Source organism: Bos indicus x Bos taurus, chromosome 6 (genome assembly GCF_003369695.1).
Source record: "Bos indicus x Bos taurus breed Angus x Brahman F1 hybrid chromosome 6, Bos_hybrid_MaternalHap_v2.0, whole genome shotgun sequence".
In the NCBI taxonomy this organism is placed as follows: Eukaryota; Metazoa; Chordata; class Mammalia; order Artiodactyla; family Bovidae; genus Bos; species Bos indicus x Bos taurus.
This window is the reverse complement of record NC_040081.1, coordinates 90163735-90183505: the sequence shown is the minus strand read 5'-3', so window position 1 is coordinate 90183505 and position 19771 is coordinate 90163735. Positions and strand designations below refer to the sequence as shown.

General features: G+C 38.2%; 1 protein-coding gene across 4 annotated transcripts in view; it reads right to left on the bottom strand.

The window, feature by feature from the left end:
* The window catches only part of USO1 (USO1 vesicle transport factor), an 81336-nt gene that overhangs the window by 17103 nt on the left and 44462 nt on the right, over window positions 1–19771 (bottom strand). For 2 of the 4 annotated variants that reach the window (XM_027544761.1, XM_027544762.1), the window contains 7 exons: window positions 18444–18564; window positions 12157–12335; window positions 5312–5452; window positions 2936–3024; window positions 2403–2557; window positions 1776–1987; window positions 105–125 (listed from right to left, as the gene is read on the bottom strand). In XM_027544761.1, coding sequence (XP_027400562.1) covers window positions 105–125; window positions 1776–1987; window positions 2403–2557; window positions 2936–3024; window positions 5312–5452; window positions 12157–12335; window positions 18444–18564 — 918 coding nt within the window. The remainder of the gene's footprint in view (window positions 1–104; window positions 126–1775; window positions 1988–2402; window positions 2558–2935; window positions 3025–5311; window positions 5453–12156; window positions 12336–18443; window positions 18565–19771) is intronic. The other 2 variants (XM_027544765.1, XM_027544763.1) reach the window with 1 other exon arrangement.

Here is a 19771-nt window from a genome sequence, read left to right as displayed (position 1 = left end):
TAACTTCAAACAAGCAGTTAAAAAAAAACAATTAACAAAACCCAAGACAAAGAAAAAGGCTGGCTGTAGGAGGAAATGCCTAAGCCCAAACAAGTGATACATACCCGTCGGTTGATCTTATCGCCCTGCAAATTATACATTAAAGATTATTTGAAAATATTACTGCTTGAGAAAAATGTATACCCAGAAAAATCCCTCAAATACAGTCTCTCTAGCAACCCAAGCCAACAGTTTGGAACAGGAAGATCTAATCTTTTATTATACCAACGTATGTACATTTTAGAGGAGAAAGGCTAATTTTACAGCACTGTGATTACTTCAAAGTGGGAAAACACCACTATCTTTAGGATTTCTCATTATGTGTTAGTTAGAATTGCAATGTTAGAGCTAACTATGTGGTGATGATGGTCAGACAGTTAATTACTATTTGGCTTAAGAAAAGCTGTTAAACACCACTATATTTAAAATAAGTACCTAATAAGGACCTACTGGGAACTCTACAGGGAACTCTACTTAATATTCTGTAAAAATCTTTATGGGAAAGAATCTAAAAAAGAATGGATATATGTATAACTGATTTACTTTGCTGTATACCTGAAACTAACACAACATTGTAAATAAAATATACTCTAATACAAAATTAAAAAAAGAAAAGCCGTTTTCCATACACAGCAACAAGAGATAAACAAGTATTAAATAAATAAGACTATGAATACTCTGGAGTACTTCTAAAAATCACTAAGATAAATAATAAAGATAAAGCAGGCTTTCAATCAAAGTACACCGATTCTAAATAACAAAGAAAGAGTTCAACTCTCTTTGCACTAGCTAATTTTTAAGCCTTAATTTATAACTCCCTATGGATGGTACTGATGTTTCTTTAAAAGCTCACAATAAAACAATTCAACAAGTGCGGCAAAATTAAAAACTGAGAAGCACTCCACATATCATGGGGAAGGAATAAGATAATACCAGTGGATAGAGCAATTTTAGACTTATGGACATTTTCACTCTCCTTGAATGATTCTGAATGTCTATGACTTTAAAGTTTTGCTTAAGCATCAACCTGAATCATTAAACAGCAAGGCTGGCACATGTGGGCAAATCAACTAAATATAGTAAGGGATATTCCTAAATATCAATCCTTTAGCATTCACATTTCAATGAAGCTTCGATACTTTTATTAGGAGTCTAAAGGAATGCAAACATCTTACGTTTATTTACATCTCACTAGGTAAACTATACGCCTTGGGGTTCGGAGGATTTGAGAGCTCACAAACATCAAGGGGTATGTATACTGTTTAACTATATAAGCAATGGATTGGTATTTTATTTTTGTTTTCTGAATGGAAGATCAATTGCCCTGGGAAGAGAAAGAGCAAGGTACACAGCTATGAACCACTTTATTCTATTCCCTCTCATACACTGATCCGAATTCAGCTATTGAGCAGTAAGAGAAATTATTATGTGGATGATATAAAAAGAAAACAAATTCCCCACCTCAAAAAAAAAAAAACAACCCACCAACTTTCTGTACAGAACATGTGTTTCCATCCTGATGCAGACCTTATTCATTATTTGGCAAAACCCCTGATAGGAGTAGTATTTCCTGCTTTCTCTCCACAAAACCATTTCTTGTAACAGTGAGCTAATGAGCAGTCTTTGCCTTGTTTCCTTTCCATCTGCATCTACTAAGGACAGCCTTAAATCCTTGTGTCACTGACATCAAAATGAAACTTCCCACCCCCTCCCTAGAGAAATCTTGGTCACTTTACCTGTGAAAGAATGTTGGTGCACTGCTGCAGCAATGAAACTGGAGGATTGCCGATACTTGTAGCAAGTTGAACCCTGAGCAACTGTTCTTTCTGGGTAGCGTTTTCTTGCAAAGCATGGGCAAGGGCCACGGCAGCACACCAGTTTGAAAGCGAATCAGTAGAAAATAAACCTCCGCATAACAACTGACCAGCTGAGACCGTATTGCCTGTTGCTACAAAGGTGGCAGGCAGATAACAATAAGGTGAAAATGAATTATGCTGTTTCCAAACACACAAAAATAGTATGAAATAATACTTAAAAATCTGTTTATTAGCAGTATTAAGTAACACTTTCAAAAGTCTGTTTTTACAAAATAAAATTTAAAAGATGACAAAAAAGTATCTTGAAAGGAAAGTAGCAAAACAAAGAAATATTAGAACACTTCAGGCATCAAACTGATGATGGTATATTCCAGAAATTATGACCTTAATTAAAAACTTCACTTCTAAAACAAATTGAGAGGACATGTTATATTTTAAACATTACATTACATACTAATATTATACATTTTAAATATCTACTGCACATTTATTTTTTACTATTAAAAGATAATTATTTATTTTAAAAGTTAGAATTAAATTATTTACCATCAATAGTGGAAGGCAGAAGTGTTGACACAATTTCTCCTTGTCCTTTCTGATTTTTATATAAGAAACACTGGAAACAGTAGAGAACAGCACAGCGTAATACAAATGGCTGCCTTTCATTAACCATGGACATAAGAAGTACTACGATGGCTGGTCTGTTGCATTTAAAAAGAAAAGAACAAAAAGAAATGTTGCAGTCTACGTACATAAATCAATAGCTAGTCATTTTTGTTGACTGAAAAGCCACAGCCAGAATACCAGCAAGTTAACTATTTTCATCTCCATTTCACAGAAAAGATATCTGCAGCTGAGAGAAATGAAGTGATCTGCTTGCTAAGGCACACAGCTAGGAAGTGATACCCGAGTACAAATACACAGGTTCTGAAGACTGGAAACTCTTAAAATACCAACATATTTATCTTGTCAGATAATTTCTTATTTCAAAACACAGGACTGAACTCCTTAAAAGAATAAGACGTGCAGACAAGATATACTAATTCGTCTGCGGGATCTCAGCATTTCTCTTTTCCTACCTTGGTGGGTTTGAAGGTGCATTTACAGAAGCAAAGTAGTCTTGGTTTACTTGGCAGCCTCGAATAACTTCTGATACAGTATTAATGGTCTGTAATGAACATGAGTGGAGAAGAAAATTTAGAGAAAGTGAGTTGAAGGAAAAACCCTGTTTTTAAAAGAAGAAAATGTTACATTCTTTTGCTTTTTGCTTTTAAACAACAAAACTTAGATAACAAAAATGTCAGTTATAGCGTTATAATCTTGTAACACTTTTGTGAGATTATATTTTAAAACACTAAGCGCCTCCAACTAAAAATAAACTTGACCACATGCATTTAAAATCTCAAAAAAAAACTAAAATTAATAATATCCTCTAAGAGACAGACTATTTCTACAAAGCAAGAAAAAGGATGCTTAAAAATAAAATCAGAGAACATATTTAAAATGCAACAAATTACAAATTCAATTTAAGGATGAGGCTGAAAAAAACCTCCAAGTAAAAAGAATAAAAAGACACTGGGTCCAGAAAGTCTAATAATCTATTAATAGAGTTCAAGACACAGAAAACAGGAAATTGTCAAAGAACACATAAAACTTCCTCAGAACTGAAGTACTTATGTCTCTAGTTTGAAAGGGCCCAATAAGTACTAAAATTTAGTGGGGTTGAGAGGTAGAGTCTGTAATACAGCACCTCATCAGTAAATTTCAGAAACAAACCAGAAAGAAAGATTCTAGAGAAAGAAAGTGGGTTATACAAAAAGACTCAAAATGGCTTCAGACTTCTTAGTAGCAACACTGGAATAATGTTCTGAAAGTTGAGTGTTAATGATTTCCAATTCTGAATTCCATACCTAACCAAATACTAGATTAATTCTGAAGGTGGAGGAATGACATGAAAAAGCTAAAACCAAATTATCTTGCCATTCACCCCCTTTCAAGAAGTTAAGTAAAATAAGATAATGAACCAAGGGGTGGTAGAAAATGACACAGAATCTAGATAACCAAGGGATCCCCTGGGGGCTCAAACGGTAAAGAATCCACCTGCAATGAGGGAGACCTGGGTTTGATCTCTGGATTGGGAAGATCCCCTGGAGGAGGGCACGGCAACCCATTGCCAGTATTCATGCCTGGAGATTCCCGATGGACAGAGGAGCCTGGTGGGCTACAGTCCATGGAGTTGCAGAGTCGGACTTGACTGAGCGACTAAGCATGGCAAAAGGATCATTGCTGCTGCTGCTGCTAAGTCGCTTCAGTCGTGTCCGACTCTGTGCGACCTCATAGATGTCAGCCCACCAGGCTCTGCCGTCCCTGGGATTCTCCAGGCAAGAACACTGGAGTGGGTTGCCATTTCCTTCTCCAATAAAAGGATCATTAGACAGAGTGAATCAAAGTCCCAGGATAGGGACTTTCCTGGTGGTCCAGGAGCTAAGACTTAATGTTCCTAACGTAGGGGGCCCAGGTTGAATCCCTAGTCAGAGAATTAGATTCCACATGCTACACACAATGAAGATGCAAATAAATAAATAAAAGGTAAGTTCCAGGATAAGAGCTGTGTGACAGAAGAAGGGAATAAGCAGCCCATATGGGAGCAAGAGGATAGGGAACTTCCAGAAGGCCTGAAGTGGGGAACATACTGTTAAGCACATGACAGTGTTAATATGCATTGATAGAAAATCAGTAAAATGAAAAAGAATATTATTATAACTCAGGAAAGAAAAAAGATTATTAAAAAAAAAGTATGGGGCTCTGTTTGGCTTAGCAAGAAACAATACTGGAATAGTGACAAAACTATAAATTATGATTATCAATTTAAAAATACATTACTGGGGTGACAGGAGGAAGCAAAGTGGGACGGTTATATAGGGGGAAGTGAGGCTTAGATAGGAAGGAGGGAGTCCAAAGATAGTTTTTCTTATAAAACTTTCACTACTATCTGTATTTTTAACGTTTAAAAATTAACATGTGTTAATTTGAGAAAAGAAATTTAAATAAACCTTTTTTTCCTTCAAACTAACTTCTTTTTCTTAATAGGTAGGAAAAAGAAAATGCGATATGTCAAGGAAAAAGAATTTATTATTCTATGAATAAGACTCATGTCTGACTTGACTAAGTCATACTGTTCTCAAAATTAAAAATATAAATTATTACTGTGCACTCCTGTTGAATACAATAAAATTAACAAGAAATGTTCTAAGCGTTAACATTATTTACGTGCTATTAAACTTGCGGAATGAATACACCTTTTGGAATTGCTGCTAATTATACTTTATAGCGTCAGTAAGGAATTTAATAGACAAGAATGGTTAACAATTGCTGCTTTTCATTCAGCTGATATCTGATTCTTCCTAGGCTTCCTGATTTCAGCTTCCACAGAGTACTGCCATCACGTGGTTTACCTCAGTCAGGATATCAGCAGGAACTCCAGTGGCCATTAGAATAGTACAAAGCTGCTGCAGTAGGCCACACTGGAACATAGCTTTTTGGCAGCTACTGGTAGCACCAGGAGGGTTGTTGGGAGATACTAGTACACGAACAAGCTGCAAAAGAAAGAGAACACAAAATCTGTCTTTTAGAGATTTGAAAAGTCTTGAGACGAATTTGATCTATATGAATAGAAAACCTGTGTAATGGATTCCCCAAACTGCTCAGCCAGATCTACAGCATGCAATGCTTTGACAGCATTTTACACACACTTCTTTCAAAATTGGTGTGAAAGTGTTAGTCACTTAGTCATGTCCGACTCTTTGCCACCCCACGAACTGCAGCCTATCAGGCTCCTATATCCATGAAATTCTCCAGGCAAGAATACTACAGTGGGTTGCTATTCCCTCCTCCAGGGAATCTTCCTGATCCAGGGATCAAACCTAGGTCCCCACACTGCAGACAGATTCTTTACTGTCTGAGCCATCTCCTCTCAAACCCTGTCACTGCTTAATCAACTAAGTTTTTGTACTACCCCGTGCTGTCATTTCCTCAAGGGGATCTTCCCAACTCGGGGACTGAACCCACACCTCCTGCATCTCTTGCACTGGCAAGCGGATTCTTTACCACTGCGTCACCTGGGAAGCCCCATCAAAGTCCTAGATGGCATCTTTTCCCAAGAGAAAGCTGTTTTATCTGCACTGGAAATCTGTTGCTTTGTGTAGCCACCTTCATTAACTTGCTGCAGCTTCTACATCAGCACTTGTTTCACCTGTGTTAATACTTCTATGTTATGAAGAAGACGACTTCTTCCCTTAAACCTCATGAACCAACTTCTGCTAGATTCAAACTTCTCTTCTGCAGCTTCCTTACCTTTCTCAACCTTCATGGGATTGAAGAAAGTTAGGGCTTTGTTCTACAGTAGCCTCTGGCTTAAGGGAATGTTATCACTGGTGTGATCATCTATCCAGGCCACTAAAGCTTTCTTCACATTAGCAGTAAGGCTGCTTCAGTTTCTCATCACTCATGTATTCACTTATTCTTTCCTTCAATAACTCTTCCTCTGGATTTACAATTTGGCTAACTGGTACAACAGGCCTAGGTTTCAGCCTATCTTCATTTTCAATATGCCTTCCTTACTCAGCTTATTCATTTCAAGCTTTTGATTCAGAGTGAGAGACATCCGACTCTTCCTTTCACTTGAACAGTTAGAGGCCACTTACAGGCCACTGTAAGGTTATTAACTGGTCTAATTTCAACACTTACATCACAGCAGTTAGGGAGACCCGAGGAGAGGGAGACAGGGAATGGTCAGTTAGAGGAGCCGTCAAACACACACATTTATCAATCACGTTGTCCATTTTACAAGGGCGTGATTCGTGGTGCCACAGAACAATTACAAAGACCACTGATCACAGATCACCATAACAAATAATAATGAAAAGGTCTGAAATACTGTGAGAATTACCAAAATGTGACACAGAGACATGAAGTGAGCAAGTGCTGGTGAACAAAAGCTGACAGACTTCGCTTGGCATAGGGTTGCCATAAACCTTCAATTTGTAAAAAGTGAAATTATCTACAAAGCACAATAAACTGAGGTATACCTGTATTTAAAGCAAACAACAAATTATGTGTTGTCTTTCCCATAAATATTTCTATATGCCTCCGATAAAAAGATTTTAAAAATATAATCATCATGCCATTATTATACCTAACAAAATCAACAATAATTCCTTATGTAAGTGTTAGTCGCTCAGTCGTGCCTGACTCTTTGCAACCTCATGGACTGCAGCCCACTAGGCTCCTCTGTCCATGAGATTTTCCAGGCAAGGATACTGGAGTGGGTTGCCATTTCCTTCTCTAGGGGATCTTCCCAACCCAGGGATCAAACCCGGGGGGAAACCTAATAATTCCTTAATGTCATCTAACAGCAGTTGGGTATCTGGTTCCAAACAGGAAAAGGAGTACGTCAAGGCTGTATATTGTCACCCTGCTTATTTAACTTCTATGCAGAGTACATCATGAGAAACGCTGGACTGGAAGAAACACAAGCTGGAATCAAGATTGCCAGGAGAAATATCAATAACCTCAGATATGCAGATGACACCACCCTTATGGCAGAAAGTGAAGAGGAACTCAAAAGCCTCTTGATGAAAGTGAAAGTGGAGAGTGAAGAAGTTGGCTTAAAGCTCAACATTCAGAAAACGAAGATCATGGCATCCGGTCCCACCACTTCATGGGAAACAGATGCGGAAACAGTGGAAACAGTGTCAGACTTTATTTTTTGGGGCTCCAAAATCACTGCAGATGGTGACTGCAGCCATGAAATTAAAAGACGCTTACTCCTTGGAAGGAAAGTTATGACCTGCCGGGAGCTGGCGAGAGGCACTCCACTCATGACAAAGGTCATGAGGAAGGAGGCTCGGCATACGCAAAGGTGGGATCGAGCCTCAGGAGTCCCCCTGGATATTCTCGAGCATCTACCCCCAAAAACCAGAGTCTGCCAACTTTTTGCTTTGTGCTCTCACCTCTGACTTTACTGGGGGCTGTCCCCCACCACCATCTCGCTCTCTCTGACAAAGAGTTAACTTACAGCTCCAATTAATAAAGTTCCTGGGCATTAGGAGTGTTTAAATCTAAACCCCTCAGATAGCTCTTTAACTCGCCTGACAAGTTTACCCGGACTCCTACAGCTATGCATACGATTGTTTACAGTCTCTCAGTCTTGAGAGGCACGGGAAGCTTAAGATATTCAAATAGTTTAGAGCCTCTCAGAGAGTTAGAATAAAACTGTCAGAATAAAACTAGTAAAAGATTTCATTGATGAGCCAATGCTTGCTGCCAAGTTTCCACATCCCCTGTATTGTATCCTTGAATGTGTATTAATTAATATTGTTGGTATGTAGAAAAAATAAGTAGTGGCCTTGGTGTTAGCAACTTTACCCTTAAGGTAATAAATTCTTTCCTTTGTTGTAAACCCACTGTACCTCTGCCCTATAGGAATGCAACTTTATCTAACACCTTCGGACGATGGCGCCAAACCTTAAAATAATTACTCTTAGAGAAAATAAGTCAAAATAAGGTTGACAAACCTTTGTCAAGAGTCATAAATGTTAACAGGCCTTCTGGCCAGAAGGTGATGTAAATCACCTAAACCATTTGTATACGATAAATTTGCAGGAAAGAAATCCTGGTTTTTGATAAGGATCAAAGACTGCTGACTTTGCATGATTTCACATCCCCTATTATCCTCTATATGTAACTTAGGGTATAAAAGCCCCAGTTGAAAATAAAGCTACGGGCCTTGCTCACCAAAGCTTGGTCTCGCCATGTCATTCTTTCTTTTCACATTCCGGCTGAGTCTCCATCTGGAGCATGGAGGTCCTCTGCGATCATTTATTTGCCTGGGCTTCTGAGACCCACTCAAGAAGGTGTCTAAGGTGGGGCACCTTCCACTATTTGAGAGGGCGCCTGTGGCCTCCATGGTCAGAGCTAACCTGGTGTCACAGGCTATATTGATTTTCCACGTAAACCAAGCTACTCAGCCTCTTTTCTCCACTGAATTTTCCTACTGAGCTATCCTCATTCTATTACTCTTTATATCTTCGATGAATATTTAAATAAGTTGCCGACGCCATCTCCCCTTCGAATACCCTGGATCAGCCGAGGCTGGACCCCGGCAATGACCAACCTAGATAGCATATTCAAAAGCAGAGACATTACTTTGCCAACAAAGGTCCGTCTAGTCAAGGCTATGGTTTTTCCAGTGGTCATGTATGGATGTGAGAGTTGGACTGTGAAGAAGGCTGAGCACCGAAGAATTGATGCTTTTGAACTGTGGTGTTGGAGAAGACTCTTGAGAGTCCCTTGGACTGCAAGGAGATCCAGCCAGTCCATTCTGAAGGAGATCAGCCCTGGGATTTCTCTGGAAGAAATGATGCTAAAGCTGAAACTCCCGTACTTTGGCCACCTCATGCGAAGAGTTGACTCACTGGAAAAGACTCTGATGCTGGGAGGGATTGCGGGCAAGAGAAGGGGATGACAGAGGATGAGATGGCTGGATGGCATCACTGACTCGATGGATGTGAGTCTGAGTGAACTCCGGGAGTTGGTGATGGACAGGGAGGCCTGGCGTGCTGTGATTCATGGGGTCGCAAAGAGTCGGACACGACTGAGCGACTGATCTGATCTGATCTGATCTTAACTGATGCTATAAATAATCACATTTCTAGATAACAAAGAAGTAGGAGGGATGGCTGAAGAAAGAGGTAATACTTATAACAATAAGAAAATAAGTGAAGAACTAATAGTTATATTCAAATATATTATAAATATGCAAAATATCACAAAAAATTGATTTATATTTTCCCAGAGAGAAAAACCAGGGGAAGTTTGTAGATGTTATATCCAGGCAGATTTTGACTCATTATATAGATTACGCTTTTTACAATTAGAACTATCCAACAACAAAAAGGAGTCTCTCATTAGGTAATGAGTTTTCTGAGCGTCAATGGCAGTATCGGTCCAAAAAATGGAATAGAAGGGATTCCTACAGGTAGAAATAGTCATGAAATTATCATTCCAGGAAAAAATTTAAATGTTTCACAACTAAAAAAATTTCAAAAAGATGCTTTCTTCACATTTAATTTAGAAATTTAAATGAATGATCCTCAAGTGGATCAATTTCAATTTTTAGTGGCTTAGAAGTCTATCATAACTGGGATGATGAATAATTCCAGTTAGGACATATATATCCAAAAAGGATTATTTATCACCATTTACAATGCATTTTCATTTGTTATATAACCAAGAACTTGAAATATAAGCAACCCTAAATATAAGCAATAAAGCTATCAAGAAAGCCTTCTAATAGTTTGAAAAGCAGAAGATAACCTGTGGCCTGTGAAGCTATGAAATACATCAACTACTTCATCTTTGAATGGAGAATACACTACAGTGAATTAAACTCAGTTTCTTTATTTTGAAGTTTATGTTCTTCAATAACTACTATCTAGTTTATTCACTTTCTAGAAGAATACTTAAAGAACTAACTTACTTCTATATATAACTGCTGCTGCTGCTAAGTCACTTCAGTCGTGTCAGACTCTGTGCGACCCCATAGATGGCAGCCCACCAGGTTCCGATGTCCCTGGGATTCTCCAGGAAAGAATACTGGAGTGGGTTGCCATTTCCTTCTCCAAGGTGTGAAAGTGAAAAGTGAAAGTGAAGTCGCTCAGTTGTGCTGGACTCTCAGCGATCCCATGGACTGCAGCCTACCAGGCTCCTCCGTCCATGGGATTTTCCAGGCAAGAGTACTGGAGTGGGCTGCCATTGCCTTCTCCATATATAACTAGAATACTGTTTTTCTGTTTATATGCAACATTCTATTCTAAATTTTTTTTGGTAAAATAGTGCTTTACTTATTATCAAGTGACTTTCTTGTTAACAATTACTTTTTGCAAAAGTTAATTCTTTAGGTAGTACCCAAAGCTATAAAATATGAGTAAGCTCCTCAAGCAGTTTAGATTCTCACTCTGGAAGGAAATATATATGTAACTGGTACATCATGAGAACACTTCATTTTCTCTAATCACATTTTGAAAATCATTTTTCTAGAGGAATTTCCTTTGTTAAGAAGGCAGTGTTGAGCAAAGATATCAACTTTACCACTGGGACACTATTTCTGAAACATTAAAAACTAATAGCCTTGAAATGTGTGATACTGACATGTAAAAATAGAAACAATGAAATTGGGAATATCAACAGATTCTGCCCATGTTCTCCTGTAAAATAATTCCCTAACAGTTTTTAAGGCATATTCTAAATAGGCTAACTATAGTTTATTATCCAAACTGGGACACTTCTGAAGTGAAAGAGGACACGATTAGTAATTACAAAGTGAATACTGACCTGGTAAACTGGGGCATGTGGTCACCCTGATTATCAGTCAACCCTACGTGGGAAACTCCCAGAGAAGGCAACAATATGCAGATTCTAATTATCAGTCTGATTAACCACCTAGTTTTGAGGAACACGACTTTACGAACACAGGGACACTCAAAGACCCACAAGAATCACTAGAGAGTAAGTTAGGAAACTGGTATAAACTTAAGGGTCTGGACAAGAGGGATCAATAAAGGGATAAACAAGTAAAATACTTTAAAAATGTCATAATTTTCTGATACAGAATTCATTTGGGATCCTACTGTCTTCAGTTTTATTATCCATCACCACCAAGCTTTCACCACAGAGCTTAAATGAAATTACATGTGACTTGTTAACTTAATTTGTATTAAACATAAAACTCAAGACTATTAATCTTTGAGGGTAGGGACATCATCATCCACTTCCAAGCATCCAGTGTCTGACTCTCAGTGAATGTTTACTGAATGAATTTCTATGCTGAACTTAATATTCTGAATACTAAAATTTATGATATTAGAACCTTAAATGAAGAAAGTAGATTTAAAAAATTCAACTTAACAAGCTAACTTATTATCTTCTAGTGCAAAACCTATCAATAAACTATATGTTTGGATGTGCTTTAAAATAACCCAAAAAGGCAAGAGAGGGGAATAAAAGATGAAACAGTATTGTCAGATGTTAACAGTTATTGAAACAAAGCGTATGTGTGGGAAGTAGGGAATCTTTATCTCTGAATATAACTGCAAATCTCCATATCAGAACGTTCTTACTTTTTTTTTAAAGCCCACCTGAAACCAATTCAACATCCTGGATTGACCAAAGGCAAGCCATTTTTTTTTCTTTGAAAGGATTGTTGTCAAAATTACCAAATTTATGTCTGAGGACAGTGTACCTGTAACATTAGGTGCAGATTAGTCACTTTCTGTGCAGACCAGCCAGAATTTTCATCTCCAACTTCAAACCAAGGTTTCATACGCTGAATATATGAGCCTTCTTTAAAAAAATTTTGATTGGAGTTGTTGTTTTTTAACAAGTTTTGGAGCAGAATCAGACAATCTTCTACGACTATACCTGGAGAAAGAATGTAAAACACAGGAATGTGAAGGCTGATAGAACCTGAAGGAAAATTCAATCCCCAAACATTTTAAAAACAAAAATCTCCGTGCACAGCATCTCCTCAGCATGCACGGCAGTGAGCCTGCTCTTCCTCAGGTCCCCCAGGGATCTCTTGACTTCTCTTTTTGACTAGCCACTCATCTCAGTAACTCACAGTTTCTTCACATTCAGCTTACACATCATTTCTTCAAGAATGATTAGTGAGATCCAATGACTAGGTTAGGATCACCAGCTATATGCTCTCACAGTAGCCTGCTCCTTTTATTATTATGTAGCATCTGTCTTCTCCACTAGATTATAATTCATGAAGACAGGAATTTGTGAATATCCTACTTACCTCTGTATCCTCAGCAGATATAGAGATAAGACATCAGACATATACAAGGTAAAGTGAAAGTGAAAGTTGCTCAGTTGGGTCTGACTCTTTGCAACCCCATGAACTACACAGTCCATGGAATTCTCCAGGCCAGAATACTGGAGTAGGTAGCCTTTCCCTTCTCCAGGGGATCTTCCCAACCCAGGGATCGAACCCAGGTCTCCCACATTGCAGGTGGATTTTTCACCAGCTGAGCCACAAGGGAAGCCCCGTATACAAGGTATGCATGTATGCATGTGAAGTCGCTCAGTCGTGTCCAACTCTTAGCGACCCCATGGACTGTAACCTATACCAGGCTCCTCTGTCCATGGGATTTTCCAGGCAATAGTATTGGAGTGGATTGCCATTTCCTTCTCCAGGGGATCTTCCCGACCCAGGGATCGAACCCAGGTCTCCCACATTGTAGACAGACGCTTTACCATCTGAGCCACCAGGGAAGTCTTCCAATATTTAGCCCTACTAAATATTTGTTAAATGAATCAATCATTATAATCTCTAAGAGATTGTTGTCTCAATGCCTCTTCCTTGAAACTTCCTCTTCTCTTGGTTTCTAAAACACTAATGACTCCCTCCCTGGTTTTCCTTACAGATGTCTGGTCACTCCTCAGGCTTCCTAGGCAAAGAGCTCTGTTTCCTCTGCAAAGCCTATGAAGAAAGCTCATAGTGAGTAGGTTCCTCTGTGTATATACCCACACTTTTGTGCCTACTACTTGAGATGTATGATTGTAAGAATTAATTGCTTTTTAAAAATTAAGACTATTTTTTCAGAGCACCTTCAGGTTTAAAGAAAATCTGAGAAACAAATATAGGGAACTCCCACATCTCTCTCCTTGCCAGTGTCCACTGCTCTTACTATTTAGCATTAGCGTGAGGTACATGTGTCAGACTGAAGAATGAATACTGATACATTATTAACTCATGGTCATAGTTTACATTACGCTGCATTCTTTGTAAGTTCTATAGGTTTCAACATATGTATTAATTTTATGTACCCACCATTACAGTTACATAGAATAGATTCACTGCTCTAAAAATCCTATGATCCACCTATGCATTCCTCTTTCTTTGCTTCAAGACTCACTCATGATAAAAACTCTTAGCAAAAATCAGAGTTAAAGGTGAAACATCAACATTCTCATTAAAGTCAGCAATTATTTCTAATACTGTATTAAAGATTCCAATGGGGTTCCCTAGTGGCTCAGATGGTAAAGAATCTGCCTGCAATGCAGGAGACCTGGGTTTGATCCCTGGGTCAGGAAGATCCTCTGGAGAATGAAACAGCAACCCACTCCAGTATTCTTGCCTAGAGAATCCCAAGAACAGAGGAACCTGGCAGGCTACAGTCAATGGGGTCGCAAGAGTTGGACACCACTTAGCGACTAAACCACCACCAAAGATCCTAGTCTGTGTGATGAGACAAAGAGGACAAGAAAACTGGTATAAGAAATGAAAGAAAGAAAAAAGGATTACACTATTTGTAGAAGATACCATATCTACACATAAAGTCCAATGAGAACTAATGATTTAATAAGATAACTGGATACAAAATCAATATATAAAAAATCAAATAGTAACCATTTGAAAATGTAATTAAAAAGAAAGATTTCATTCATATGTAACAAAAAGTATAAGATGCCTGGGAATGAATCTAATAAAAAAAGGTATACAACTCTTGTGTTTAAAATTATAAACATTACTGAAAGAGATAAAAAGAAGACTTGAATAGATTAAAAGATATACCTGGATTCATGGAGAGAAAAAGTCAATGATGATTCTCTTTAATCTTTAGACTCTGTATATTTTCAATAAATATCCCAACTGGGATTTTCAGATAACTTGACTAGCTATTAAGTTTCACTTAAATGAAGAATAAAGAAAACAGACACTAAGACAAATTATGAAGAGGGCCAAGATAGGAAATTCTTTCAATATTCTAATAGGAGATTATTATGAAGCCTTAGTAATTAAGAAAGTATGGTTTTAGTGTAGAACTAGACAAACACTAATGGAATAGAACACACAACTCAGAAACAGACCTTCACATATATGAAATTTGATCACAAATCTTATACCATCATTCAAAAGAAAATCCCTATTAATTAAATGCAAAAGACAAATTTTTAAAGCCTTTAGTACAAGAAAGTGATGGAACCTCTCTTTATGACAATGAGATAGAGATAGATTTCTTAAATAAAACCCAAAAGCATAAACTATAAAAAAAATCTAACACGTGATTATATTAAAATTTTAAACTTTAACAGAAACACTATAAACCGACTAAGAGAAGATAACTACAACATATATAATCAACAAATGATTAGTGTCCAGAATATACAAGAGCTTCCAAGTAATCAACTGGAAATGGAAAAATGAACTTACATAAAAATGGGCAAGTAGGTAATTCAAAGGGTTCAAGGATACACAAAAATAGACAGTGACTATACTGCAGATGGTGATTGCAGCCATGAAATTAAAAGATGCTTACTCCTTGGAAGGAAAGTTATGACCAACCTAGATAGCATATTCAAAAGCAGAGACATTACTTTGCCAACAAAGGTCCATCTAGTCAAGGCTATGGTTTTTCCAGTAGTCATGTATGGATGTGAGAGTTGGACTGTGAAGAAAGCTGAGCGCTGAGGAATTGATGCTTTTGAACTGTGGTGTTGGAGAAGACTCTTGAGAGTCCCTTGGACTGCAAGGAGATTCAACCAGTCCATCCTAAAGGAGATCAGTCCTGGGTGTTCATTGGAAGGACTGATGCTAAAGCTGAAACTAATACTTTGGCCACTTCATGCGAAGAGTTGACTCACTGGAAAAGACTGATGCTGGGAGGGATTGGGGGCAGGAGGAGAAGGGGACGACAGAGGATGAGATGGCTGGATGGCATCACTGACTCGATGGACATGAGTTTGAGTAAACTCCGGGAGTTGGCGATGGATAGGGAGGCCTCGCGTGCTGAGGTTCATGGGTTTGCAAAGAGTCAGACAGGACTGAGTGACTGAACTGAACTGATACTCAGATCATGGCAATCAGTTCCATCACTTCATGGCGTATAGATGGGGAGAAAGTGGAAACAGTGATGGACTTTATTTTCTTGGGCTCCCAAATCACTGCAGATGGTGACTGCAGCCACGAAATTAAGACGCTTGCTCCTTGGAAGAAAAGCTCTGACAAACCTAGACAGCATATTAAAAAGCAGAGACATCACTTCCCTGACAAAGCATATAGTCAAAGCTATGGTTTTTCCAGTAATCATGTACGGATTTGAGAGTTGGACCATAAAAAAGGCTACGTGCCAAAGAATTGATGCTTTCAAACTGTGGTGCTGGAAAAGATTCTTGGAAGTCCCATGGACTAAAAGGTGATCAAACTAGTCAATTCTAAAGGAAATCAATCCTGAATATTCATTTTAAGAACTAAAGCTAAAGCTAAAGCTCCAATACTTTGGCCACCTGATGTAAAGAGCTGACTCATAGGAAAAGACCCTGATGCTGGGAAAAACTGAGGGCAGGAGAAGGGGTGACAGAGGATGAGATGGTTGGATGCAGCAACTCAACAAACACAAGTTTGAGGAAACTCTGGGGGACAGTGAAAGACAGGAAGCCTGGCATGCTGCAGTCCATGGGGTCGCAGAGTCAGACATGACAGTGACTGAACAACAACATACCCATGAAAATATGCTTAATCTTATTATTAATTTAAGTAATGAAATAAAATCTCAGTAAGATAACTCTCTCTCTTTGCATGTGTGCTCAGTCCGTGTCTGACTCTTTGCAACCCTGTGGACTATAGACCGCCACGGTCTTCTATCTGTTGGAGAGAATATGGAGTGGGTTGCCACTTCCTTCTCCAGGGAATCTTCCTTACCCAGAGATTGAACCTGTGTCTCCTGCATTACAGGTGGATTCTTTACTCGCTGAACCATTGGGGAACCCCTAAGTAACTCATCCAATCTTTTCTGCTTATCTATTGTTTCATCTATATTCTAATGACCCAAATCTTTATCACCAGCATGGCCCTGCCCTCCAGATTAGTAAGCCTACTCTCAACCATACTATGATACTTACTAACTTCAGTTCAGTGAATGCAAATATACTCATTTTTCTCCTCGACTCTGGTGCTAGGTTTTTTCGATCAATTTCTCACTAAAAGTATCTAAAAATGCTGAACTAAAAAAAAAGTCTAAGAGCAATGAAGTGACTATACAGCAGGCTAAAAGTGACAAGAAAATGGGTATCTACACAGCTAGCTAAGTATAAAAGTACCTTTTGGCTGGTGGTACATTTCTCAATTTTGATAAATCTAAACTTTTCATTTTGACAGCCTCATGGGACAGAAGGAAAATAAATCAAAGCCAAGGGTATTCACAAGGTAGGCAAGGAATCTAACAGAAAACTCTTCACCTAATAAACCAGAACCTCAAAAGGACATATCCCCAGGGGGCAAACAGTGAAAAGTTAACCAGTACTCACAGATTTGGAGAAGGCAATGGCACCCACTCCAGTACTCTTGCCTGGAAAATCCCATGGATGGAGGAACCTGGTAGGCTGCAGTCCATGGGGTCGCTAAGAGTCCGACACGACTGAGCGACTTCACTTTCAATTTTCACTTTCATGCATTGGAGAAGGAAATGGCAACCCACTCCAGTGTTCTTGCCTGGAGAATCCCAGGGACGGGAGAGCCTGGTGGGCTGCCGTCCCTGGGGTCGCACAGAGTCGGACACGACTGAAGCGACTTAGCAGCAGCAGCACTCATAGATTGGCCTGGGTTTGCATTGCCTGAATGGTCCAGGAAATGTCAAGCCTTCAATCTGGAATAAGGTGATCCCAGATAAACTATAACCCCAGGGCTTGCCAAAGACAAACACATTTTCTTTGCAAGAAATTACCTTCATCTTAGGATTCAAATTCCTGTAACTAATTCTAAGTATGACACAAAACACAGTAAAAGAAAACCATGTACACAAAAAACATTGTACCATGTGTAAAACCCAGTAGAGCAAAGTACCACCAAGACTTAAAATACTAGGATTATCAGAGACCATAAAATAATTGTTTCTTACATTTAAAGAAATGAAAAGATAAATTGAAAATATATACAGAAAAAAGGAAGTTGTAAAAAATTACCTAGCAAATTTGCCAAAGTACCAGATAGAACTTACAGAAAAGAAAAATTAAAACTCAACGATACATGCAAAAGCTGATCAAATACAGGTGAAGAGAGAATTGGTGAAATAGGAAATAATCAGAAGAAATAATCCAGAAGAAAATCTGGAAAGATAAAAAGACCGAAAACACAGATGAGAAAGTATGATGATAAGGGGAGAATCTAGTCAGATAACAGAGAACTGACTCTGAGTTTAGGAAGATTTCAAAAAACGTGACAAAGCAGTATTGGAAGAGATATAGCTGAGATTTCCAGAAATGAGGAAAGACACCAACAGATTCTGAAAGTCTAAGAAATATTAAGCAGGATAAGTAAAAAGAAATCCATACTCAACAAACCACAGAGGAAGAAAGAAAGACTGTAAAGCCTCCATCCTCCCTCAGGAAAGCCTCTTTCAACATCTAACAAAACAACAAAAAAAGGCATACGCCCTCCTTTCTGCCTTCAGTTGCATTCCTCAGAAGTTAACAATTCAATGAGAACAAAAGGAACCTTCTCAAATCAATCTCTTCATACTATACCTCCATCACTGTTTCCCTCCTCTGTAATAATGTCCAGTAGTCTCTCAAAAGCATTTTCAAAAGCAACAATTTTCTGGATTGCTCCATTGCTTCTTGTTAGTGCCTGCAGTAGTAAGACGCCCTTATGGAGAAGAAAGATAATGTTGAGTGGAATATAACTTTTTAAAGACATTTAAAGATTACTTTAAAAATCACGGAAATTTAGAAGTGGCAGGAATTTTACAAGTCCAACTCCTTTGCTTTACAGATAGGGCAAAAAAGGATACAGAAGGTGAGTAATTTGCCTCCCTAAACTATACAGATTTCAAAAGACAGACCACCCTGACTAGAATCCATGTTTAGCAATTCCTAATTCAGTTCTTTTTTTCACTATTCAATACAAATATACAACAATTCTTGCTCATTCATCAATCATTACATAGCTTTCACTGTGGTCTAAGAGAGCTGAACATGATTGTATCTATCTCAGTAATGCCTCTGTATGTACTTCACAATAGTAACAGTAAGAAATTGTGAAATCAATAATATAAGTCAATAAACACCACCACATTCTAGCAGGGAAAGTTCAACTATTCTTGTAGTTATTCAGCCCGCAAATTCTCCAGATTTAATTCTAAAAGTTGACAGGTGGGAAAAAAAAAAGGAAGGATGAGAATTCATGTCTCATGAATAGCATGTCTAGTACAGAACAATTCTCTGTAGTCTTTGATTATGATTTTTAGTTTTACTTAGTTCCTATTGAGCCAGATTTAGTTTATATATCTGCAACTACTTATCATTCAAGAAAAACTCACTGTTAACCATTTCTGCTTATTTCACTATCAAACAAGAATTTTACGAGCTCACAGGGAGTCTAACAATATTCTAATGGTCAAAGAGATAGAAAATATTTAATGAAAAAAGCAGATATTACTTAAAAGAAGAGGAATAGCAACTAGGTAATTCAAAAGTGCCTAAGAGGCCAATTAGCTGTCGGCTGTCCATACTGGGCAGGTCAGTATTCACACAAGACAAAAAACGCCCACAGCCTTATTGCACTTGTCCTACTCATCTTTCTGACTGTCCACTCTCAACATTAATATGAGAAAGCGAAAGTGGTTACGTCAAATTCTCCTACTTAATGAGCTTAACTGCTAACAAAGGAGGAAGAAATACAATGGAAGAACACTAAGGCTATGAATTAGATACAGCGGGTTTTTTAAAGTTTTGGTTAACTGCTTGTGCAACTTGAAGCAAATTACTTAAATTCTGTGTGTAATTTATATAATGTAAGTCTCAGTACACCCATGTGTAAAACGAGGATGGTATCTTTGTCAGAGGGTTTTTAT